The sequence below is a fragment of the Jatropha curcas genome, chromosome 7 (genome assembly GCF_041381405.1).
Source record: "Jatropha curcas cultivar XTBG-Jc1 chromosome 7, XTBG_Jcur_1.0, whole genome shotgun sequence".
In the NCBI taxonomy this organism is placed as follows: Eukaryota; Viridiplantae; Streptophyta; class Magnoliopsida; order Malpighiales; family Euphorbiaceae; genus Jatropha; species Jatropha curcas.
Window position 1 is genome coordinate 8,975,332 of NC_143157.1, and position 26,361 is coordinate 9,001,692.

The following is a 26,361-nucleotide window of genomic DNA, read 5'->3' on the forward strand; positions in this document are numbered from 1 at the left end:
ATTTAGAATTTTCTTATTATATAGATACCTATAAAGTGTCGGAATGTGAAGACAAAGGCTGGAAGCGCACAATAAGAAAGGCAGTTCTTTTAAGGACAACAAAAACTATGAGTAGTGTTAGATAACTAGTATCATCCGCCTGCATTCATGCATTCACGGCTAAATGTTATCATGCATTATTTTGTTGAATTGCCATATTATGATGCACTATTTGTTGATATTAAAAATTGTTTGATTACTTGTGCTATGAATATACTTCTTGTTTGTGTGGAATTGGGATGAAGTGGACCACCATGGGTTTGTGAGGACGGTCTATGTGATATGGATCCTGAATATGATGTGATATGGAATTTGACCGTCAGCCGGGTAAATGGGAGATCGGCGCCCCCGTGTGCACCTGATGATATGGATTATATAGAACCACAGGATGGCCTCCTGTTGTTGCGCACCTGATAATCTAGATTTGATTGTAGCCCACAGGGTGGTCTCCTGTTGTGAGCACTTGATGATTTAGATTGGATGGAGACCACCGGGTTGCCTCCTGTCGGTATATTAAAAAAAAAACAGAGAGAGAGAATGGAAAAACAATGAGAGGACTGGTCAGTGAGGATTAGACCAGTTGGCCGTATGGGGGTCGGCTCCCTGGTGCACATGTATGAGAGGGCGAGCCATGTGTGAGGACGTCTCGTTGGGGTTTCAGGTGGCGCCACTGACTAATTTCCACGTGATATGATTACATGAAGGTGATAATACTTGTGATTGCTGTTGTATTGCCATTTGTGTGACAAACTGCATGATTATATAATTAAACGGTGATCAGATAAAAATATTTTAGCATCTATGTGATTGTGTGGATTGAGAGGGTTATCTAACCCTACTCATTGAGTTTGGCACTCACCCCTGCCTGCTATTTTTTTTCCAGGTAATAGAAAGAAAGGAAAGCCCTATGGAGTTAAAACACGTATTATAAAAGACTATTAATGATAGAAATAACGATGTGAATGTAAAGGTAGAGTTCCGCAATTATATTCCAGTTGGGTTGTAAATAAATAATAGAAGTCCTTATTAAATATATGAACTGTATTTTGGGTGCATATGTATAATAAGTTAATGGGCTTGAATCCATAATTATGAATAGAATGGGAGATTTAAATAAGATAGGCTTACTACGGGCTTCGGGGGCCTTAAGCCCACTCAGGTCCTAGTGCCGGTCCGACCCACGGAAATGGGTCGTGACAAAAACAAACCGAATAATTTGTTCTATCAAGTCATATGCATAAAAATATCCAATTATTTTCTCCACAAGTTATTTTGAAGCATAAAGAAAAATACGAATTTTTGCATATAGGGATGGTTCAAGTTGTAATTAAATCTTTATTTTGAGTTGGTTTAGATATTCCTATTTTTGCATGTTTGTGAGATGAAAGACATTTGAATTTTTCAAATTGTCTTTTAGCTATGATTGAATCTAATTTAGCTAATGGTCCTATCTATTTTAATTGCTATCCAAACTTTTCTTTATCTCTTTATGATCCAAATATTCTAGATGCTTTAACTTTAACAATTAAATAAAAAATATGAACTTTTCAGATAATACTAGGTCTATTGTAGTCATTTATAGAATTTACTACAAAGTTATGACAATTATACTATATCCTAGATCTAGACACACTTTAACTAGATATGAAATAATTATTTTTAAAGCTAATACCCAACATACAGAAGTACATGCTCTTAAAAGGCTAAAGTGGCATGAATTAACCCAAGAAAATTTATCGGTTCTCCAAGAAATTAATCATTTAGTATCTATTGAAAATATTTCTACTTCCTCTAGTATTATAGAAGAAACTGATGGAAGTATTCACATTTAATTTCTTCCTTTAGAAAATCCCACTAGACAAGTATTCAGTTTTGAGAACACTAAGTTATCTACATCTATCTGTTCAATTACAAAGTATAGATTTTAATAGATCTATAGCTAGACCCATATATCAAGAAGTAGAACAATTCGTTAACTCTTTACCCTCCTCTCCTCCCAGATCTTTGTCTCCCTCAAGATCTGCTATAGAACACATATCTCAGTTAAATGTTATTAGTGAAAATGAATTTTCAATTAATAAAGAATTTCTTAGGAAAGAAATGACTAGTGATTATAATTTAGATAAGTGTCATTGGTTCTTTCAAACTTATTCGAAAGAAAAAAGAGATCAAATTAGAGAATTATATTATAGTTACATGAATCAATATAAAGTTAATATTCATTTCTTCCAGTGGTTTTCTATTTATTCTATTGAGAATAATATAGAATACCATTTTCAAGAAGTATTAGTTAATCAAAAGGTAACTAAAGAATGGATAACTACATCTAATGATGTTGTTACATCCGTTCATCTTTCTCTATAAGAAATTAAATTTGGTCATCAAGATCAGATAGTTATAGGTTCTCTTTTTAAGATGATAAATACAGTAGATGATAATAAAAAAAATCTGATATTAAAAGATATTAAAAATGTTCAATTTCAAAACAATTACACAAATCAAATACTCAACAAAGGTAGCATTACAATTAGATAAACTAGAAATTCAGACTCCAGCATCTTATACTTCTTCTATAAAAAGACCCTTGCCAATTACTGGACCACAAATTTCAATATTTAAACCCCATGAAATACCTGCAGAACAAATAGTTAAGTTAGATAAATAAAAGATATGTTAGAAAAAAAATACAAAATAGGTTAAATTATTTGAATATTTCCTCTTCTTCTAGTATTAAGGTATTAAGTAAAGACAAACAATTTGAAGAAAAAGAATCATATATGAATATTAGTCAATTAGAAGAACAATCTAACGGGAATTTTATTGTTCAAAAGGTTCATTATGCACCATTACCAAAAACTAGAAATTTTTACCCTAGGCTAAACACTTAGATATACAATATGAAGATAGATCTGCAATGACTCAAGCTAGATATGATGGAGACTCAATTAATGAATGGAATATAGATGGATTATCAGAATATCAAATAATAAATATGCTACAAGAGATTATTATGGCCTCATTAGCCCATAAATCTAAAGCTAACACTGATCCAGCTGTAGCATGTATATTAATTTCAGGATTTACTGGTCAATTAAAAGGATGGTGTTATAATTATCTTTCACTTGAAGAAAGACAGAAAATAGTAAATGCAACTAAAACTATAGTTAAGCAAGGTCAACAACAAATACATATAACTATACAACTGTACAAGATGCAATTACTAAAACCTTTATAGGTGAACCAGGTGAATATCAGCTAGAGCCTCTGAATTATTAACTAATCTGACTTGTTCAAAGCTACAAGATTTTAGGTGGTATAAAGATGTATTTCTTACAAAAGTATTTACTAGGCAAGATTGTAGTCATGCCTTTTGAAAAGAAAGATTTATTGGTGAATTACCTAAGTTATTTGCTGAAAGGTACACTTGCAAATACAATGGATATATGGTGGATTCATATCTTATGGCACCCTCACTTATGGAGAAATTATTAATCATGTTAATAATGAAGGTTTAGCTTTATGTACAGATTTAAAGTTAAAAGCAAAAATGAAGAGTGAATTCCATCAAGCAGAAAAGAATTAGAAAGTTTCTGTGGTCAGTATGGATATGAAAGGTTAAATCCTCCTTCTATTAGAAATAAAAGAAAACATAAGAAAAATCCTTATAGAATAACTTATAGAGCTAAAACTTTTCGAGATAAGACTTTTAAGGATAACAAACCTCCTCAGAATGCTAGAAGCATACAATTAAAAGAAAAGGTAAAAGAAAAATAGTATGTTACAAATGTGGAAAGGTAGGACATTATAAGTCACAATGCAAGATGAAAGAAAAAATAAATAACTTAGATATATCAGATAAGCTAAAACAACAAATGATGAGTTTGCTTCTCACTGATACAGATACAGATTTAGAAGTAAGTGATGATCTTGAAGACTTATATGAAAATAGAATCTAGCTATTCGAAAGATAGTTCAAGTGATATAGATAACTGTGAATGCGATGGCCTCTACATTTGTAGATTAAATAATATAAACCTAGTTACTAGAGAGACATATTTTCTTTTAGACTGTATAGATAAGATTGAAGATAAGGACGTCAAAAGGCTATATTTGCTAAAATAAAAATATGTGATATAACATAAAGACGAAAAACAATATGAGCCATACGAATTAAAAGAAATATTTAATAGGTTCAATAGTAATAAAAAGAAACTTTCCCTTTCTTTAGCCGACCTACAAGGAGAAATTAAGACAGTTAAAAAAAGAAATAGAAGAATTAAAATAAGAGCATAATAAAATTAAACAATATATCATTCAGTTACAAGTTAATAAAATTATATATGTACAGGCAGAGCCCTCGAAAAATAGGAAGATTAACAATTTAGCTGAAACATTATCTTATAATGAGTTTATTAATGTGATATCTAGAGTAAGCTTTCAAAAATGGATAGTTTTAGTTAAAATAATAGTTAATGATGATTTTCATTTAACTCCAACTGCATTAGTTAACTCTAGTGCAGATCAAAATTATTTACAAGGACTAATTCCAACTATATATTATGAAAAAACTAAAGAAAAGTTATACACAGCTGACGGTAGTAAGTTAAGAGAAGAATATAAGTTAACAAAAGCAAAAATATGTAATGATGATTTTTGTTTTAAAACACCCTTTATTTTAGTTAAAAATGTTACTACATGAGTCATACTAGGAACACCCTTTTTAACTACTATTTATCCTTTTAAAGTAGATAATGAAGGATTAAAAACAAATAACTTAAATAACAAATATGTTTTAAATTTATGTAACCAATTAGGCAAAATGATTTAAGTGCTATACTCTTTATTTCTGTATATAAAGAAATAAATCTTATTGAACAAAAACAGAAGCATATTAGCTGTTTGAAATAAGAAATTAATAACATTAGGATTAAAAATCAATTACAACAAACTCACATACAGTAAAAAAAATTAAAGATTTTGAAGAACTTTTAAACAAAGAAGTATGTTCAAATATTTCAAATGCCTTTTGGTCTAGAAAACAACATATAGTTCATTTACCTTATATAAAAGACTTTGATGAGAAAAATATCCCAACTAGATCTAGAGCTATACTGATAAATAAACAATTACAAGAATATTGTTATAAGAAAATAAATGATTAATTAGATAAAAGATTAATTAGACAATCTAAGTTCCCTTAGAGCTGTTGAGCTTTCTATGTCCACAAATACACGAATCTGATAGGTGCAAAACTGGGTTTAATGTTCCATTTGGTCACTATGAGTGGAATGTTGTGCTATTTGGTTTGAAAAATGGCCCTTTTGAATTTCAAAATAGTATAAATACATTTTTAACAATTATCATGAGTTTTCAATAGTTTACATTGATGATATGCTTATTCATTCAAATGATATTGATTAACACTTTTCTCATTTAAAAAAAAAATTTATAATATAGTTAAACAAAATGATTTAGTTATTTCTTCTCCAAAAGTTAAATTATTCCATGCTAAAATAAGATTTCTAGGACATGACATTTTTCAAGGCACTATTAAACCGATTGATAGATCAATTAATTTTACTGAAAAATTTTTGGATGAAATTACTGATAAAAAATCAATTTCAAAGATTTTTGGGATGTCTGAGCTTTGTTACTGATTTCATGAAAGATATTCGAATCTTATTTCAACCATTATTCAATAGGTTAAGAAAAAACTTTTCTCCCTAGACTGAGAAACATACCCAAATAGTTAAAACTATAAAGTCTAAAGTTAAAAGCCTTCATTGTCTTTCAATACCAAATCCCAATTCATTTCTTATAGTAGAAACCGATGCCTCATATATAGTCTATGGAGGTATTTTCAAACAGAAATTACCAGATCAGTCTTTTGAATGCTTAGTTAGGTACCATTCTAGAGCATGGAATGATACACAAAAAAATTATTCAACTATTAAAAAGGAATTGCTTTAAATAGTTTAATGTATTACAAAATTTGAAGATGATTTAACTAACAAAAAAATTTCTTTTATAGATTGACTGTTCAGCAGCCAAAAACGTTTTAAAAAAAAGAAATTAAAAATATTATTTTAAAGCAATTTTTTGTTAGATGGAAGCTATTTTATTGTGTTTCGATTTTGAGGTTAAAGCCATTAAAGGTACTTCTAACTCTTTGCCTAATTTTCTTACCTAAGAATTTTTGCAGAGAAAAAATATAAACAAATAAGTTTTCCCTTTATCTGAAGAGTTTGTTAGGCAAAACTTAATGGACACTTTAAGAATAAAATTACAAGAGAAAACTATGGTAAAGAGAGTGTGAGTATTTCTTCTCCATTACCTGGCCCTTCAACTACTCAATTACCAATATCAACCTTTGCTTCAACTACTTCTGTTACAAATAAACCGATCAATTACCATGACACCCGTACCGGTGCATCATCATCCACAATTAATTATCCTTTTGTTAATAAGGATATAGATATACGAATTACCTACATTGAAAAAGAATATACTAAATGTTCAAATTTTTTGGAAGTCTCTCAAAAGGTATTTCCTTCTAATTTCTATTTTGTTCCTGAGTCACTTTCCAAAAATAGAAAATTTTATGAGTTTATATTAGTTGATACAGATTCTATAATTCTGAAACATATTCATGATCCAGAAGATGTTAAAAAGGTTTTATATTCAAAAGTTCAAATAAAAAAGGTTTCTCTCTCTCTGATTGGAATCAGAATCTATATACTAAGAAAAAATTTAGTCAAAACTTTGTACCAAATTTTTTCAACTATGAGGATTATAAAAAAAAAAAAAACTTGGTATGATGTATTTATTTAAGAAATCATAATCATTTGTGGTTTATGATGATTCCACGAGGTTCAATTACAGAATTTCCTTACTAGTTTCAAAAGTGGTTCAAGTATTTTGGATGTTCAATTAAAAACTTTCCTTACAAAGATGTTACAAGGCTTTGAGGTTTATGATAAACAATTAACCAATTTAGCCAAGATAAGCTACTCTCATTTGTAGCTACTTTTGGGATTCCATGGATTTTGTCCTGGAATTATCAAATTAAACAAGTTCAACCACTGTCCTGGAATCTTCAACAATAAATGGTGGAAGAACTACAACCAAACCCAAGCTTGTGTTCGACCATTCAAAGATACTTCAGTTTAAAATGACATTTACCTTTGGTGAAAAATCCAAAGCATCTAGATTTCTTAACAGATAAAAGCAAGTAGCAAGCTGCCCTAGCTCTACTAGTTCAATTGAAGAATTCAAGAAGATACTACAAAATATATATCGCCAAGTATCTCAAGATGATGAATGTGAAAATAAAGCCACATCTAGTTACTTACCACTACGTGAAGATGATTACTATGATATAAATCAAATAAATTGAAGTCTATCCAGTTCAAGTAAATATCAGATATATTGGAATACGTTCAAGTTGTTTGTGTATATTCGACCCTATCCATCTTTTGTTTATTCATATAAATAAGATTTATCTTATTAGGTAATAGTTTTCTAACTTTTAAATCAAATGAAATACACATCCTTCTATAAATACTTAAGTGTGTTTACTTAAGTGTGTTTTGAGAAAGGCAGAGATTTTAGAAGAAGCAATCTTGTGATATTCCTATCCCCTGTTGTTTCGAAAAGCTTTGTGATCTTCCTTTTATAAGTAATAAAATTTTCTTTTATATAATGATCGTTTTAACTCTGTCTTATTTTAAATTACTTTGATTAAATTATTACTTTATTTTAGTTAATTGATATGATTACTTATGCTTATGTGTATCATATTAGTTTGCCCGGGCTCTATTCTCCCTTCCATTTCGATTTAACAATTACTGTTACTCCACAATTAAAACTAAATATACATCTCTTCCTCCGTCCATCCACACTTCAAGACAACTCTTTTCTAGTATCAGAGCTTAATCTTTATAGGTTGTAGTGGTAAATTTATACTATACATTATTTATATTCATTCTACATAATCGTAATTTAATTTTTTTGATACAATAATTTTTTATTTATAATATTCTTTAATTGCATTTAGATATTATTTGGTTATTATTATAAAATATAAATCCTTAAAATTTTTAATTGAATAAAAATAGATATAAAATATTAATTATTCATAATAATAAATATTTTATTGACAAGGTGGAATATTTATGAAATTAGTAGCAAATATAAAGGGAATGCAATAAAGTCCAAATATACCTGTTTTGATTCCTCTTACTAACAATATAAAGTATACAATAATAATATAGAATTAATTTATTTAATTTATTTAGCAACATATTATAATAAAAGAATTAGAAAAGGAAAAATCAATCGTAATAATTTATTATTTTCTCCAAAGTATTCCTTCCCATCATTGACTGTTTTGGAGTTATATGCTAAAAGTTTCTTTGGAATTGACGTTTTCTTAATAGTAAATTTAGTGAGGTTGAATTACAACCTCTCATGAATATATATAAAGAGAAAAAAAAAAAAAAAAACTTGGGTTGCTTCAACAACACTATAAATGATAAGTCTTCAACACCTGAAGAAATTCTTCGAAATATTTTATTACATTATTAAAGATAGTAGCTAAAATTTGAAGTTCCTATGAAAAAAATTGAACTTCATAATCAATAAAATTATAATGAAAAATTGTGAATTAAATAAATTATTTACCACAACCAGAATAATTTAATTTTTTCTTTCAAAAAAAAAAAAGAATAATTTAATTTTAAATTTCATAAACTTTAATATAATTAAATCAAATTCTACCATTTACACATAAACTTCAGACTACAAATTTATTTATATATATATCATAAATTAAATTTATTATTTCACCATTTGAGAATTATTTCTCAAATATTGAAGAGGGGTCAAGATTCATGAATACACGTAATTACACTTATCCATGTTTGTAAGTTCAATTATCCAACATGTATAACAACATTGAGAACGTATTCAAATTAATACTTTTAACTATTGATAATAATAACCCGAGCCGAGCCGAGCCAGAAGTATGAGTAAAAGTAAAAAAATTTAAGAACCAAAAGCAATGTTTTATGTAAAAACTCCTTCCGGTAAGTTATTTTCTGGATTACAAATAAAACTTCAAGTTGAAATGTAAATCTCAGGTCATATAAGCTTTTCAAGATCCAAAGTATGATCTCAGTGTAGTTGGATATACCTGTCTATAGGTTGACAGAGGTGGAGGAAAAAATGAATGCACATCAGTAGAATGAACCCAACAATTGCTTTGCTTTGCACCTCCCGCCTTCAAAAATTAAAAAGAAATGAAAATACAAATAGATTTTGTACAACAACATTAAATTTTGAAGTCTTCAGCTGAAGTTCTTTTTATGATGGTGTAATCCTGGATTTCACAGCGTCAAAGAACACAATACACCCACTCGATTCACCTTCATACCAGCAAAAGAATAATGCAATATAGGAGCAGCTGAGACAATTAATAAATTGACAAACTTGAGTGCTAACCCAGAAAACAAACATTTGATTATTTGTTGCAACAGAAAGTGAAATTATCAGAAAAATTAACACATAAGAAAATAAACATGCCCATTATTTTACTATAATCACAGAACGGCAATATAACTGTTACAACAATTAGTGAAACCTGCACATACCTGTAGGATGTCTTGGCAGATCAGTCTTACTATATATTTAACTTTTTGAAACTGATGATGCAATCAGTTGTATAGACTCAGTAGGTTGTGATTCATCAGAGCTACGTTGAGATGCTTCCTTTTTCAGCTTGTGATTATTATATGCAGCTACACCAACAATTGCTGCATATGGAAGGGGAAAAAGAGCTTTGTATAACACAACTAAAACTAATTCAACTATAAATTGTTAAAAGGTTTCCTCGTAAAAAGTCATTGCCTGCTGAACAAGAGAAGTTCAACATTCAATGACAGACACAGCAAAAAAAAATGGTATTTTGATTCCAATTTTAAATCAATATCCTTTCTTAATGCAGTCACCTAGTGATGAAACATGTCAGAAAAGAAATTCAAAGTTAGCATCCTCAAGGCAATCTAACAAATCTAATCAAAGTAATCAAAGTTTCAAGTTATTGCAAAAAGATAAATTCAGGGATCAATTACCAAAAGGACCAAGGCTCCATTTGTTTCACAGGAAATAACTTGACAGCGCAAAACATTTTATGAGAAAATAACTAATTTCATGTTGTTTGCTGAAAACTAATTGAAAAGCGTTTTCTTATGTTTGGGGGACATTACAATGTTAACTTCTATCATTTTTTTTTTTTTTAAATTTGGTAAGAGTTTTCTATCAATTTATAGAACTACGAAAATGTTTAACCTCTAAAAACATCATTCTTTTATATTTATTATTGAATATAAGGGAAAAAGAACTAGAAAGGATAAATTGTAGTAGTCAAATGCAACAATGGTCGACAACAGCCAAAGATAGTCAACTTTGGTAGGCATTGGTAAATGTTTCTGTGATTCCCTTATATTCTCCTTTTTCAATGAGGTTGTTAAGTTCAGAAAAATGCTCCCAACTTTTGAAATGAGGAAGCCATTTGACTTGAGAATGGCTTAATTTTCAATTTTGACCACACTTTTTTTTTTTTATTGACCAATTTTCTTGAGAGCCCCAAAGACCAAAAAATGGAGAAAATGTTTTTTAGGAAAATATTTTTCTGTGAACTACCAGAGCCTAAGAAAGTTTGGATTCGGTCACATGCAGTTTTGTTGAAGTCAGTCTAATAATTAGACAATCAATTGCATCAAAGTGCAGTTTTGCCTAATTCAACAAATGACCAAAAATTCCAATGGCATGTGAAAATACATTTTGCAAAAAGCCAAGGGCCTGATGTTCCCCAAAAAATTTAAAATTCCACACTTCACTCTTGCATCAAACGTCATCTCATAAATGCTAATTTTTCCCCACAACCTTCCGACCCGAAATGAACATATCTCTCCATCTCTAAGAATAAAATTCTAGCCTGCCTCCAAATTCCCCAATCAAAAAAGATAGGTTCCTAAGAAAGAAGAATTCAAATAAAAGTAAAATATTGCTTAGATACTCACCAATACAATAACCAAGGAGGTTTATGATTGTAAGCTTTGTATCTGCAAATAGAAGGGCAGATAGCAAGACGACAACCCAATCCTTCACAACTCCAGCCACGCGAATGGTCAGAGCACTGGTATGTGAGATCACAAGAAAAACTGATAGGTTGAGTGCAAAAGTACAAAGAGAATTGAGGGTTAGCACAAGAGGTTGAAAGTTCCATGCGTGTGCTTCCATCCTTGGTTTCTCGAGAAAAATCCAAGGAATAAATAGGCAAAGAGCACTGCAAGGAAAATCACAATCAAATACACAAGCATATTTTCCCCCTAGGGAAGTGGAAAGAAATGCTTTGAAAATGATGATGCTTCATATGTAAATGACAAACAAAATACTTGCCTGCAGGGACTAACATAATACATGACAGATATAGGGTTTAACTTCAGACCCTTCCTTTTTACTAGAATCTCCATGAAAATAAGTCTCAAGGCTTCTCCAACAACTCCACCCATCTGATACACAACTCCAATCCAGCTGATATTTATCTCTCCATAAGAAGCCACAAGAACACCAAAACTGATAACTGACATAATTAACAACATTCTGCAGCTCATCACCTCAAGTCCAGCAGCTACTCCAAGAATAAAAACAGCAACTGGCACTGCAAATCTCAGTAAACAAATTAAACCTTGTCAACAAGTGCCAAACTGCAAATTTCCAGAGGAAAGCAACTACCTATTGGCCAACCAAATATGAAACTTGCCACCAAACAGAGCAATTACAGATTATCACTATCACAGGAAATATCTGGAATTTATCAAGACCATTGCTTCTAGACATAATGATAACTTTTTCAGAAATGAGAATCAAAGCCTTTTATTGACAGTAAGGATGAGGTTATCTAAGAGAGTGCCAGCCCTAGTTATTCAAATGAAAGATCAAAAAGATATAGAGAAGCAAATATATCTCCTAGAGCAGATTTAGTAAAAGAGTGGGGTTCAAAGACAGATAATGAACACTTACTAACAGCCTTCAACATTTGTGCAAAAGCCACGGAAATATACAGGTAGGCAGTGTTTCCCAGCCAAAGGGTCATTGCAAATGTTGCACCTATTGGAATAACTGAGGTTGCATATCTAATATATGAATATCCATAAGATATAGGACAAAGAATCAACATTACATAAATAAAATTGGAAAGGATAGGCCTAAGGCCTTGTTGCATGTATTAGGAAAACACATCTTTACTTACATTTCTGCTGTCATTCCCTCCTCAACTTTCATGACCTATGAAGAGTTGAAAATTAAGAAATAAGTTGGACAAGCAAAAACTCCACATCAGATAAGGGAACCTGATATAAAATTAAAGTAGTACCTTGAAAACTTTGGTTAGTGTAAAACACAAAACCGAAGAGAAGACCATGTGAAGTAGAGTCAATCCAAGAGGATAAGGAAAGTTTATTTCCTTAGATGATAAAACCCACTGCAATCAAACAATTCCAAAGAAAACCTTATGTTAGTGAGGTGGAGGAACGTCTTCCAAAACAATATCACCACTTTAGCATATCACAGAATGGTGTGAACTGTCACGCCCGACTCTAGTCACCAGAGAAATTGTCCGCTTTGGATCAAGCCGAATCCATCCCATACTGGATTGGTAGGATCCGCACAGTTTTGTATCGCAGGTGAAATGGGAAACTTTCCAAGAGGTCACCCATCTTAAGATTTCTGTTGAGCGAGCAAGCGCGCTTAACCCTGAAATTCTTCCAACTCTCCAGTCATTCCACCAAAAGGCGTCTTTAATGATTAATTTCCCCCTTTTCGATATATGATTCGATTCATTCCTGTGTCTCGCATTCCACTACCCATAGCTAGCTTGCTATTCTAGAAGCTCGCCAAGACCTTAACTCTATTTGCCCTCTTAGGATCGCTTTGCCAGGTCAGAATGTCACAGGCCCACCAGCTTCAGCGTGGTTCGTCCTCAAACCATACATCTATTGGAGGGCGTCCAACTCTGATACCAACTGTCAACGCCTGAATCTTAATCCATCTCATACTGGATTGGCAGGATCCGCACGGTTTTGTCCCGCAGGTGAAAGGGGAAACTTCCCAGGAGATCACTCATCCTAGGATATCTGTTAAGCAAGCACGTTTAACCCTGGAGTTCTTCCAACTCTCCAGCCATTCCACCAAAAAGCACCTCTAATGATTAGTTTCCCCCTTTTCGAAATATGATTCAATTAATTCCTATGTCCTGCATTCCACGACCCATAACTAGCCTGCCATCCTAGAAGCTTACCAGGACCTTAACTCTACCCGTTCTCTTAGGATCGCTTTGCAATCTAAGAGAATCCACAATGCAGGATGTCACATGAACACCCTAAGCATGTATATGAAAGAATCCTCCAATCTAAATGCTAAAACATGTATCTTAATGCAACCTTGGACAATGAGTCAGATACAGAGCACTATTTTAAAAAAACGAAAAAATGTAAGACAATCCACAATGCACACAAACTTATATCTTATAGGAACCCTAACGCTTAATAGATTCTAAACCTTATGCTCTTTCAAGAAACTTGAAACTATCCTCTTCACCTATTATTCTTTGACCATTTTCATAAATTTGATTAAATTCATAAAGAATTTTCTACTATGCTTCAGTCTATATTTTTTAGCATACAAGCAAAATTCATAGATTTAAATTCTGGCATGGCCACATGTAATATAATTAGGGCCCTTGCAGAAATGCCATAACATTTGCAGCCTTTTCGGTGCAAATTTCTCTAAGATAGAAATTACATGAATGAACAGATTTACACGAAAATTACTCAAGTTTAACAAAAATGCATAATATACAACCACAGATGCAAAAGTTTGCTCTAGTGAGTTTTTTTTTTTTTATTCTATACTTGTTATGGATGAATTTGTTTGAGGTATTAGAGCTCAAATTGAGGATTAGCTAATAACTTTTTGACCTCATCAAGTAGGTCAAACAACAACAACAATGACAATTAAGCCTTAGTCCCAAACTAGTTGGAATCTCTTATGAATCATTAGCTACCATTTCCACTCTATTCAATAATAGCAAAAAAATAAGCAAAGCATAAAGTAGGAAAACAAAGGATTTTGAAAAGGAAAATAATTTTGGTACAAAAATTTTGAAATTTTAAAAATCATTTGCTTTATTAAGTAATAAAGAAGCATAAAACAAACAATGACCAAAAAAGCCTTATGTCTAGACTAGTTGGGGTCGGATATATGTATCTTTTGTCTCCATTCTATTTTTTTCATTGCTAGATCCTCATTAATCTTAAGAGGCTGTAGATCTTTTGTGACCACTTTCCTCCAAGTGAATCTAGGTCTACCTCTTCCTCGTTAAGCATCCTCTATCCCTAAATTATCACACTTATGAACCAGGGAACATGGGGGGTCTATATAGCACATAACCAAATCGAAGACGTCCTTCTCTCATTTTGTCCCTGACTTTTGCTACCTGCACCTTATGTCGAATGTGGTCATTCTAAGCTTGTCCAACCTTATCTACAATCAGCATAATTTGCAACAATACTTGTTTGTATTAGTTAATGGTTCTGACATTTTTTTAATATTTAGACTAAATTTCCTATTAAAGTTTAACACTAGATGTGTTTTCCAAAATAAATTTATTACATGATCATCTGGTTTATAGATTGTCAAAAAAAAAACAAAAAAGATCTATGATCAACATAACATAAAAGTTATTAAATCCTTTGATACTCATATTTGTAGATAAATTAAAAATATGATTTATCATTATATATTTACAAAAAAATAAAAAGCTAACTGCAACTATATTAATTAACATTTTAAACTATCCTTTTTTTTTTTTGTACAAGTGATCAAAACATACAGTACAGTTCATATTCTTAATGGTCATCTAACAAACTTACAACAATGCAACGAAAGCTAACAATGGTTCACAACAAAATTTTTATTTACCACCTAACATCTATAATTAATTAGTTATTCACATCAACGACTAATGGCTATCAATTACTACAAAGGACAGAACCCACATAACTTTGTTAACAACCTTTTCGCTTTTGAAAACTATAACCAAGTCTGATCTTTGAATATGTAAAAGGCTTAAGTGTCATTTAGCATGAAATACAAGAGATTTCCACAAAAATTATGCAACGACAATAGCAAATTATTTGTTATTGATTATGAAAAACCCTAGATTCTTGCCCCTAAGAAAAAATCAATACCTTCTTCTTGTGCTCCATCAACATTTATTTACATTGCAAAAGAGGGTTCTAGCATATAAAAAACAGACAATGTCAATCGAAGAGGACCTTCGTTCCTATGTAGTTTTGCCATACGGTAATATAGGTGGATATAAGAATGTACTGCTGATCCAATTATCTTTAATACTGAAGAAAGCAGTTCGGAAAAACCATTTTCAATAAAGGAGATAAGGATAGCAAAAATCTAACAACCTATTATGAACAATACAACCAGAACCAGTCACAAAATGGTCGCTACTAACCATGGAAAGGAACAGAATTTTAATATAGTTACACAAAAATACCCAATTATGTAATCTTTCCCGAACCAAACATAAAAATCAAAATCCTTCAATACAACTTGTGTCTTAATGTTGTTAATGTATTGGCGGCTAGAACTGAAATTCAAATATAGTGACAGAAATCAAAGAAAAATAAGAATAGAGTAGTCTAACCTTGTTAAAGAAGATCTGGCCACTAGAGAGAGCGATGTAAAGAAGAATGTAAGCGTAAGTTATAAGTCTCGTCCGATCTGCCATTGCCTCTGCTACTAAATTTGAACTACAGACTTGCTACTTCCTCTCTCTCAAATCTTAATTCTTAGATGGAAACAAGTCAGCTCTGGTGTTGAAGCATGAAAACTTAAAAGAGCCTTTCAGTTTCAGTATCTTGGGCCAAGACCATTCAAGCCCAGCTGTTCATGCGTATGGATAAGCACTGTTGGGAGCGTTTGAATCCGGCGATACGGTGGGTGTTCAATTTCGCCGCTTACTTTTTTTTTCCTTTTTTACTTTTTAACTTTTGAATTTAAACTTATTTTTAAGTACTTTTATGCTATGTTTGGAAGGAGGAAAAAAAGTAAAATAGAGTGAAAATTAAGAATAGAATTTATTTTACATCCTTCCAAAAAAGGTATTTTGACGATTCCAAAATATTTTCACCTCTATTTTACTTCATCCAAATAGCTCCTAAGTATTTAATTAAAAAGTAAAAATCACTTTAAATATCGATTCGATTCAAATAAATTTAAAATATGGAATTCATTTATAATTTAAATAAAAATAGAAAATATTTGTAAATGAATTTTGTTTAACATGTTTAACTAAAAATATATAATTCATTTTGATTTTTTCTTCAAAAAAATTTATTTCTACATAATTATTTTTAGAATAAATTCATAATTTAAAAGGTTCGTTTGCTTTTTTTTATCAAATTGTTGCTCCTTATAAGAAGTTTTGTTTGCTTAGAGTTGCTCATCTGTCGTCAATAAGTTACTATTTTATGTCTGGGTTAAAGGAATGGGGTCCTGTCCTTCCTCACAATATTTTACAAGTTGTGTTTGATGATATTTCTTAATGTAAGTGTTCATTTTCCATAAAAAACAACATTCATTGCACATTAACAATACATGTTGTTCATACTCGTGATTTAATATCTTTTAATACTAAATTTAAATTTAAATATGATTTCTTAATATTTCTAACTGAATTGATAAGTTCAAATATTAGTTATGAGATAAGTTTTTCGGGACTCAAAACTATCTTTAAATGGAAAAGAAAATTGGTTCAAATCTTATGTTTAAACCATATCTTGCGTGTGCGAAATATAAAATATATAAAAAAAAAATCAAAATTCATATAACGTTACGAAATTAGTGGATATCCTACATAGACTATAAATCTATGTTTCTAAATAGTGCAGAGATCTATATTCTTAATTAGTGTAGAAGTCTATTTCCTAATTAGGATACCATTCATGTGCCTATATATATATTTGACTTCTCAATAAAAATTAATAAGAATGACACTAATATTTTTTCTCTCTACTTCTCTCCTATTTTTTCTATTATTGTACAGCACAATGTCAGTATGATTTCATTCTATCACCATTTGCTCTGTTAATCAAATCACAAATCGCTTAAAGAAAGATCTCTTGATCAAATCACTTAAATAGAGGATAACTTATGGTTTGCAACAACCAAAATTAAGGTTGGTGTCTTTAAATTTATTTACATACAAAATGTAATTGTTTATGCCTTCTTGACAATTTTAGTGATATAATTACTTATAGTAAAATATTATATGATGTTAAATTTATTAATTGTATGCCATTAAATTGGATTTAAATAATAAAAGGTAACTTGATTAATTAAAAGAAAATATTTCTGCCAATGGTTTAAAAAAAAAAGAATTGATTTCGATTTTTTACAGGCCCTAAAACAGCCATGAAACATCGCCATGTCTTGGTATTAATGAACTTGATTTTGATTTTTGTTTGTTAAGCTAATTCTTACTTTTTCTTTTTATTTGATTATAATTATTATACTTCTATTAAGAAAAGAAACAATATGAGAATGATATTGCACATCAATTAAATCTTTTATCTAGATTTTAAGAGCTTGATTGATAACAATACGTGTTTGATGAATGAATATCAGTACATTCATTGATCTATTTAATTACATATATATAGTGTTTTGGTTACAACAAACTGATAAGAACAAATATGAATATAATCTCCTCCAGGATATAAGCTACACATGATAAGATAACTATGACTATTACACCCCCTCAATTCGAGCCGGGAAGGAACGAATTGCTAGCTTATGAGGAAGATGAGTGTGTCATTGTCGTGACAAAGGCTTTGTAACTCGTTGCTGCAAACTTTATCTCTAACAAAATTGAAGGTGACCTCAATATGTTTTGTCCGAGCATGAAAGATTGGGTTGCGAGAGAGATACATCGCACCAAGATTGTCGCACCAAAGTGTGGGAATAAAAATCAAAAAATGCAGCTCATGAAACAAAGATTTCAACCATGTAACTTCAGCGATGCCAAGTGCAATTGCGTGATATTCAAATTCTGTTGATGAACGAGCAACGGTTTGCTGTTTCTTGAAAGACCATGAGATAAGATTGATGCCCAGAAAAATAGCATTGCTAGAAGTTGATTTTTGGTTGACAGGATTAGATGCCCAATCAGCCTCTAAATAAGCATGAAGATCAAAGTTGTTAACGTGAGAAAACGGTAAACCAAAGTCTTTCGTAAGCTATAAATAACACAGGATCCTTTTAGTTGCAATCTAATGAGATTCGAGAGGTTGATGTGCTACTCAATTGACTGCATACGTGATGTCAAGTCTGCATGAATGATGAATACTGCAAGCTCCCAACTACCCGACGAGACAAGGGAGGATATGAAAATAAAGAATCAGATGCAATAGGAGATAAGGCACACAAGACAACATGCGTACATAAGCCCTTGCAATCAGTCATTTTGGCTTTCTCTAATAGCTCTAAAACATATTTACGTTGGTGAAGCAATAATGTACCCGAAGAGTCGCGCAACACTTCGATGCCTAAGAAATAATCGAAATCACCGAGATATTTTAACATAAAGTGAGAATGCAACATAGAGATGACATGCTATCAAAAAAAAAAAAAAAACATAGAGATGACATGCTGAATTGTAAAAGAGTGAGAACCAGTTAAAATAATGTCATCTAAATATATCATGCAAAAAAGATGAACATTATTTTCATTATAAATCAGCAAGGAGGAGTGGGTATTAGATATAACAAACCCATATTGCAAAAGAATAGAGGTAAGGCATTTATACTATTGACGTGGGGCTTGTTTAAGCCCGTAGAGAGATCATTTGAGCCTACAGACATAGTCAGGACATTGAGGATCTACAAACCCCAGGGGTAGATCCATATATACCGCGTCATCAAGGGCACCATGGAAAAACGCGTTGGAAACATCTAATTGATGAAGCATCCAACCTTTTGAAACTGCAATGAAAAGAATGTCCAGAATGGTAGTCAGTTTAATAATTGGAGAAAAGGTCTCTTTATAATCAATTCTCGGACGCTGATTAAACCCTTTAGCAATGACATGTGCTTTGAAGTGATCAACCGAACCATCCGATTTTTCCTTGATCCGAAAAACCCATTTACATCCTATGATGTTCTCAGCAAAAGATCAAGGAACAAGATCCCAAAAAATCCAGTTTTAAGCAAAGCATTTACTTCTTCGGTCATAGCAGCTCGCCATTTTTTGTTTGAAACAGCCTTAGAGAAACAAGTGGGAACATGTGATTAGGAAGCTACTTGATGAAGAAATAATTTAGGCCGAAGGGAACGTGTTTGAGACCTTGTAATCATACGATGAATTCTTGAGGGTGCTTGGGAGGTGGCAGGTTGTTGTGTAGATTGAGAAAGATCAACCATGAGCTCAGGTGGCAGGTAGAGGAAGTAGAACACGTATGTTGAGCTGTGATGATGATGCCGAGCCAGATATCGTTGGTGAAGATGGCTATTTAGACACATACTAGGAGAAGATGTGGTAGCGGCAATGACATCTACTATTGGAGATGAATTTGAAGTAGAAGGAGAAGTGCCTAAAATACCCTTTGACCAAGCTAGAGTAATAGGATGAGGTGGAACCGAGAGTGGTGAAGCAATGGATTCAGTAGCAGACCTATCATTTAACCCCTTTAAAAGAAATACCTTATCAAAAAATCGAACATGGTGTGAGATATAAATTTTATCATTTAAAATGTCTGAGCAAAATAACCCTTGTGGAATTTACATACCCAAGAAGAAAAGCAAATTGAGATGAATAAGAATCTAATTTATGTTTTGCATAGGGTTTGAGCCAAGGATATCAAGCACAACCAAAGACATGAAGTGCATTGTAATTTGGTTTTTGGCGATTTAGATGTATTAGGAACAATCGGTAATCAATTAATGCAATAAACACCACATTCAAAGGCCAAAGTCCAGTATTTTAATGGAACATTAGCGTGAAATAATAAATCCTAGCGGTTTTAACTATATGTGTGTTTGCGCTCGGCACAACCATTTTGCTCAGGAGTATAAGGGCATGACACACGTTGGGTAATTCCATTTTGATGTAAATAACCAGATAAAGCCTGAAACTCTCCTCCCCAATCAGCATAGTGTGAACCCCTCCCCCAAACATCACTGGCATATGAATGCATGTGACTAAGGACAGAAATGCACGTGAATGTATGAGTCGCCACCTTGTTTAATTATTTTCGGGTAAACTAGGAAAAAACCCCAAATGACTCCAATTTTAATTAACCTAGTTACTAGATTAATTATCCCAATGTTCAAAGCACAGTCTGCGAACCCGAGATGGATCCCGAGACTATGTCATGCTGATGAACTAACCGATGGATGAATGCTTTGCAAGGTGAATGATGTAATTGGACCAAATGAAATGTTTATGTGATTTTGACTTGCTGCCTGGGGTGAAATCCCGAACGTGCCTACGTACTTCCGTGTGAATGGAAGATCAAAGTCAACGTAGTTCGATAGGCCTTCTTTGAAGGGCTTTGAATGGGTATGCTTAATGCATGAGTGTGTATGCTTTTGTGCATGAGTGTGTATGCTTTGTGCATGAGTGTGTATGCTTTGTGCATGAGTGTGTATGCTTTGTGCATTTTGTTTAGGCATTTTGCCAAAGATTGATTGATTTAGGCGTTTATTGCCAAAAGATTCATTTTGAGGCTTTTAGCCAAAAGAGTTGATTTGGGCTTATTCTTGCCAAAATTGGTGTTCGGGCTTATTATTGCCGAAAATGATTTTTGTCGAACGATTTGTCGCCAAAATCGTTGATTTTAAGGCTCTAAGCCGAAATTGATTGATTTTAAGGCTTCGAGCCGAAAAGGTGTTGATTTAAGCAATTCGTTTGCTAAAATGTGTAATTTAGGCGATTGTCGCCAAAATGGTTGATTTTGAGGCTTTTAGCCAAAATGATGTGATTTAGGCAATTTGTTTGCCAAAACGATGTGATTGGGCGTTTGTCGCCAAAGTAATTGATTTTAAGGCATTTGTGTCAAAATGATTCATTTAAGCGATTTGTCGCTCGAAAGTGTTGATTTTAAGGCATTTGTGCCAAAATGATTCATTTAAGCGAGTTGTTGCCAAAATTGTGATTGATTAAACTGTAGGCAATTTGTTACCAAAACGCGATTGATTAAGGCTTTTAGCCGCAATTATTAATTAATTGGACTCTTAGCCAGATTTGTTCGAAATAAGGCGATTGAACCGTAGTTATTAATTAACTAGGCTCTTTAGCCAATATTGTCGGATTTAAGCTTAACTACCACGATTATTAATTAATCGGGCGTTAAGCTTAATCATGTTTGTTTTTATCAAAGCAGTTTATTTACCAAAAAAAAATGACGTGGATGCATTTATGCAATTGTAGAATTATTAAGAGTAGAAGAGAAATATGCATGAAATGCTAAAATTAAATAGGCAGAGTTTTGTTTACATACCTGATTTAATCGGCGACCGCTTCTTAACTCCAGGTTAAGCTCCTCGCTTAGGAAATATTAATTAATTTTAATTTGTTTAATTTTAATGTCCAAATATCACAATAAAAATGTAATAAAAATTAAATTAAAATGCAAAAAACGGTAAAGAAGGACGCAAAGAGCGTGAGAGAGAGAGGGTTTCGTCTATCAAAACAGACAAGGCGCACTAGAAATAGGCTGAAAATGGCCTATTTATAGGCCATTTTCGGGCCCCGGGCGGCAGGCCCTGCACACGCTGGGCTGGGGGTGCCGCCTGGGAGCGCGGCAGCTGCCGCCCAGTCGGTGGGCGGCAGGCCCCGCCCGGTCTGGGCGGCAGGTGCCGCCCGGTCTGGGCGGCAGTGCCGCCCGGGCCGTGCCCCGGGGGGGGGGCCAGGCCCCGCCTGCGCGGGGCGACAGGCCCCGCGCTCTGGGCGGCACGCCTCGCCCGCGCGGCGACAGGCCCCTCGCGCGCTGGGCGCAGGCCTCGCCCGTCTCTCGCGGTAGGCCCTACCTGCGCAGGGCGACAGGCCTCGCCCTCCGCGCGCGACAGGCACCGCCCATGCGGGCGACAGGCCCCGCGCGCTGGCGCAGGCCTCTCCCGCTCGGGCGGCAGCCCTCGCCCGCCTGGGCGGCAGGCCTCGCCCAGGCAGTGGGGCGGCAGGTGCCGCCCAGGCTGGGCGGCTGCTGCCGCAGTTCCCGGGGCCGGAGTCGCCGTGCCCGGCGGCCGGCGCCGCCGTGGCCGGTGTGGACACCGTGCCTCGCTCCGGGGGCCTTTTTGGGAGTTCCGGACCTCCGAAAAATATTCCGGGACCTGTTCCGCGATCCTCGCGACATTCCGGACGTTTTAAGTACCATATTGACATATTTTCGGTGAACTTCCGAAATAGCCTCCGGTCCGGCCGGACTGTTTGCAGTCCGGGAAAACAGGCTTTCTGAGCCTCAAAATTTGGGTATTCACAGTTGCCCCCCACCGTCGACCATAAAAATGATTTATGGGAGTCGGTGGTTGTCTGAAACGCAAATTTTGTAGGCGAAAACTGGACGCGTCCAGAAGACCCGCCTCTTGACTATTTGCTTATAAATAGCTTGAAAAAACTCATTTTCATTCATTCTAAACTTTCTAACCTAAGGAACTCTCTCAAAATCTCTCAACTTCTAAAGCTCCAAAATTCTTTTTTTTTTTTTTTGTTTATGGCTTCCTCTGATCTGAGCGGTGAGGAGTACCTGGGGTCTCTGGGGATCTCGCTTGACGAGGTCAACCTTATGGCGGACGCTAACACTCACGCCTCCGTAACAGGCATCTTCGCCCAGGTACGCCTCTTTTTTTTTTTTTTTTTTTTTTAGGGGTTGACAAAATGGGGATCGTGATTTTTCGGGCCTCCTGTGGCCAGAAAGAGAACTTTGGGCCTTCGTGGCCTGAATGTGCTTTTCGGGCCTTAGGCCGAATTGTGAATTGTCGGGCCTCTATGGCCAAAGTGTGATTTTCGGGCCTTAGGCCGAATTTGTGAATTTTGGGCCTCTGCGGCCGAATTGTGATTCTCGGGCCTCTGTGGCCGAATTGTGAATTGTCGGGCCTCTATGGCCAGAGTGTGATTTTCGGGCCTTAGGCCGAATTTGTGAATTTTGGGCCTCTGCGGCCGAATTGTGATTCTCGGGCCTCTGTGGCCGAATTGTGAATTGTCGGGCCTCTATGGCCAGAGTGTGATTTTCGGGCCTTAGGCCGAATTTGTGAACTTTGGGCCTCTGCGGCCGAATTGTGATTCTCGGGCCTCTGTGGCCGAATTGTGAATTTTTATTTTCTGTATTTGCTGTTTTATTAGTATGCATGCTAAGATATTACCCTTAGTAAAGAACCAAGGAACAATTCTTATATTACTTTACCTTTTAGGATCCTTACATTAAATTGGATGTGGCTGAGAACTCTATGTCTGAAATCCCGATCGAGATATTGGATCCGAGCCACCCGGTCGGGGCAATCATCAATCCGTCCCGTCTGGGTTACTTGAGGCATTTTGATGCTGGCTGAAATAGCCACAAGGAGTTGCTGGGTGCTTTGGCCGAGAGATGGTGGGACACTACTAACACTTTTCATTTTTCTTGGGGCGAGATGACAATGACCCCTGTGGATTTTTCTGTGATTACCGGAATCCCTTTTGGTATTCGGACGATTGAATTATATGATGACTGGAGGACAGAGATTTCCCCTGATCGGATGGCGGAATTGATTGGTATAGACCTGCCTCGGATTGTCGGGCCAGGCTCTGCTACTCCAGCTTTGAGTGTTTCCAGGCGCTGGCTATATCTCCAAGCCCCCGGCATTTATGCTAGACATAGGCGGGGAGAGCTGACGGCTACTCAGGTGGCCAGATTCACTTTGTTGCTGATGTTTGCTTCGACCTTTTGGTCCAACAGGAAAGAAAGGTTTAATCCTTCTATCTTGAAGAGTTTAGAAAACCTAGCCCATCTCACGGAGTACGACTGGGCCGGCGCTATTCTGAGCCGTATGTATGATGACATGTGTGATCTGAGTCGGAGCCACTGTAAACTTAGCGGGACCTATTACTTCTGGGAGGTAATGCGAAGAACATTCTGTATATTTTTCTATATTATTAGCCCTCTTTTGACTCTCGTTTCTTCTTTGTTGCAGATTTGGACATTTGAGTATTTTCCTTACACTCGCCCGGAGCAGATTCATGCGGATCTCGGATTAGGGCTGGTACCTTTGGCTTGGAGATGGTACCGAACAAACCTTCATACCAGTCGGCATAAGCACTCGCTAAAAGACCTGAGAACCTTTTTTGATACGTGTAGCCCGGCGCAGGTATGTGTTCAGTAATTCTTGAATACGTTGAATAAAAAAGATTTATCAACATATTTGCATCTTTTTTTTTTTTTTTTTTTTTTTTTTTAGGTTGAGGTGGGGGCGATGGCCATTCGCCTACAGAGCTGGATCCAGGTTGATCCTCATTTCCAGCGGTCGGATGACTTGTCTCGGCGGAGGGTGATCCTGTCGCATCCCGTCCTGAGACGATATTACTTGGGCGAGAGAGTAGACTTTCAAATAAGAGGCTGTCGTTCCATCCCTTATCCTCCTCCCGGGGACATGCGAGCGGGCAGGCAGATGACTCTCACCGATGCGCATACTGAGGGTATTCCGTATGGAGAGTTCATCTTGGAGGGAGATTATGCTGAGTTCTGCAGACTCTTTCTGATGCAGCCTATTAGATCGCGGCTTGACAATTTTCAGAGATCAGCTCCTTTCCATCCGCCCGCCACCCGCTCTTCTCGGGCCGCGGGTTCTTCGAGTAGGACTCCAAAGAGGAGGCCTACGACTGATCCTTCTTCTTCTACTCGGGCTGAAGGTTCATCTCAAGCCGGCCCTAGCCACTCGGCCGGCCATTCCAGGGCTCCCCGGGCTGTGACAGAGGCTACCGGGTCACTTCATTCAGACTTGGCCAATTTACGTCTTCCGTACAGCATTTCCTACCATACTCCTGACGCTCCTTTAGCCTTTCGAGAGGTCTCGCTGGAAAATGTGGATCGCTTGGCTCTGCCTTCTGAGGACATTACTGAGGTAAGTAAAAACTGCTAAATCTCTCACAAAAACGATTCATAAGAGATTTGACGTTCATTTGCATTTTTTTTTTATAGGTTCCTGTTGGATTGATCAATCAGATGATGGAATTGATGCTCGGGATGCAACAGGAACTGTCTTCGTCCTGGACTCGTGAGGCTTACAATGATCAGAGAAGGCAGAGGCCCCGTCGCTGAAGCCATGATTGCCGGATTTTTCTGTTCCTCTTTCTTTCTTTCTTGTCTGACTACTGTACTAAACTTTGATCGTGCTTCTGTACTGTATCGTTGTACTGAGTTTTATTTTGTACCTGCACTTGGTTAGTATTGAAATATATGTATGCATGTTTATTGTATTTGAAACAAAATGGGAGGACTTCATCATTTTGGCTTATGGACAAAATACACTCTTTTTTTTTTTTTTTTTTATGCGTGGCGGCCGCTGCCGCCATCATTCAGTGGCAATTTGGCGACCGCTGCCGCCGTCATTCGGTGGCAATTCGGCGGCTGCTGCCGCCATCATTCGGCGGCTGCTGCCGCCCTCATTCGGTGCATTTTCTCCTATAAAAGCTTGTTCTTTGTTTCGGCTCTTCACTCATTCCTTATCTTCTCTCTTCTTCTTTTCTCTCTGTGTTTATCTTTTCCAAAGAATGAATCCTTCTTTCAATCATAGCATGCACAGCTGGGCTAGGAGTCTCTCCAAAGTTGAAAAGATCAACTTGAAGAGGTATGGCCTCTCTCCTATCATTACCCTTAGGGGGGTAATGATCGACTGGAACTTTTTATGGGCCTATATCAGACTCTGGGACCCTGAGGCCCACGTTTTTCGGTTTGGGGCCATGATGGAGGAGATGTGTCCTCTTTTCGAGGAGTTTTGTGCTATCATAGGGTGTGACCCTAATGCCCCTTTAGTCTGGCATGAGGTTAAGATTGGGTATGTTCGGTCGTTTGAAAACCTGTTTCAGTTCTGTCGACCTCAAGCTAGGGCTATGATTGTTGGTGATCAGAAAGCAATTCTGCTGCCCTCTGATTGATGAATTTTCAGAGGTCCGTTCAGGATGACCCAGACCGGATGAGGCTGAGGATGCGGGCCT

General features: G+C 35.2%; 2 protein-coding genes across 4 annotated transcripts; one reads left to right on the forward strand and one right to left on the reverse strand.

Moving 5' to 3' along the window:
- Positions 1-9,083: 9,083 nt before the first annotated feature.
- On the reverse strand, positions 9,084-16,112 carry LOC105646449 (Nucleotide/sugar transporter family protein). Of its 3 annotated transcripts, none has more exons than XM_012232303.3 (8): positions 15,824-16,112; positions 12,476-12,583; positions 12,353-12,387; positions 12,124-12,236; positions 11,500-11,761; positions 11,121-11,386; positions 9,690-9,851; positions 9,084-9,464 (listed from the first exon to the last, which is right to left on the reverse strand). In XM_012232303.3, the coding sequence occupies exons 1-7, from the start codon at positions 15,905-15,907 to the stop codon at positions 9,727-9,729; spliced, it is 993 nt and encodes a 330-aa protein (XP_012087693.1). In that variant the 5' UTR covers positions 15,908-16,112; the 3' UTR covers positions 9,084-9,464; positions 9,690-9,726. The 3 variants fall into 3 exon arrangements, with proteins under 3 accessions (XP_012087693.1, XP_012087691.1, XP_012087692.1); XM_012232301.3 differs by having other exon boundaries at positions 9,084-9,319; positions 15,824-16,111; XM_012232302.4 differs by having other exon boundaries at positions 9,084-9,502; positions 15,824-16,111.
- Positions 16,113-24,619: 8,507 nt separating this feature from the next.
- On the forward strand, positions 24,620-25,953 carry LOC149494672 (uncharacterized). Its single transcript, XM_089724295.1, has 2 exons — positions 24,620-25,268; positions 25,346-25,953. The coding sequence occupies exons 1-2, from the start codon at positions 24,621-24,623 to the stop codon at positions 25,463-25,465; spliced, it is 768 nt and encodes a 255-aa protein (XP_089580421.1). The 5' UTR covers position 24,620; the 3' UTR covers positions 25,466-25,953.
- The last annotated feature ends 408 nt before the right edge of the window (positions 25,954-26,361 follow it).

Bases quoted from the DNA above. Each gene is read 5' to 3' on its own strand.
- LOC105646449 (XM_012232303.3), bottom strand. From the start codon at position 15,907: ATGGCAGATCGGACGAGACTTATAACTTACGCTTACATTCTTCTTTAC. The intron at 12,584-15,823 runs GTTAGACTACTC...GTTTGATTGCAG, and splicing joins GCCAGATCTTCTTTAACAAG to TGGGTTTTATCATCTAAGGA. The intron at 11,762-12,123 runs GTAAGTGTTCAT...TGAGATTTGCAG, and splicing joins ACAAATGTTGAAGGCTGTTA to TGCCAGTTGCTGTTTTTATT.
- LOC149494672 (XM_089724295.1), top strand. From the start codon at position 24,621: ATGGCCATTCGCCTACAGAGCTGGATCCAGGTTGATCCTCATTTCCAG. The intron at 25,269-25,345 runs GTAAGTAAAAAC...TTTTTTTTATAG, and splicing joins CTTCTGAGGACATTACTGAG to GTTCCTGTTGGATTGATCAA.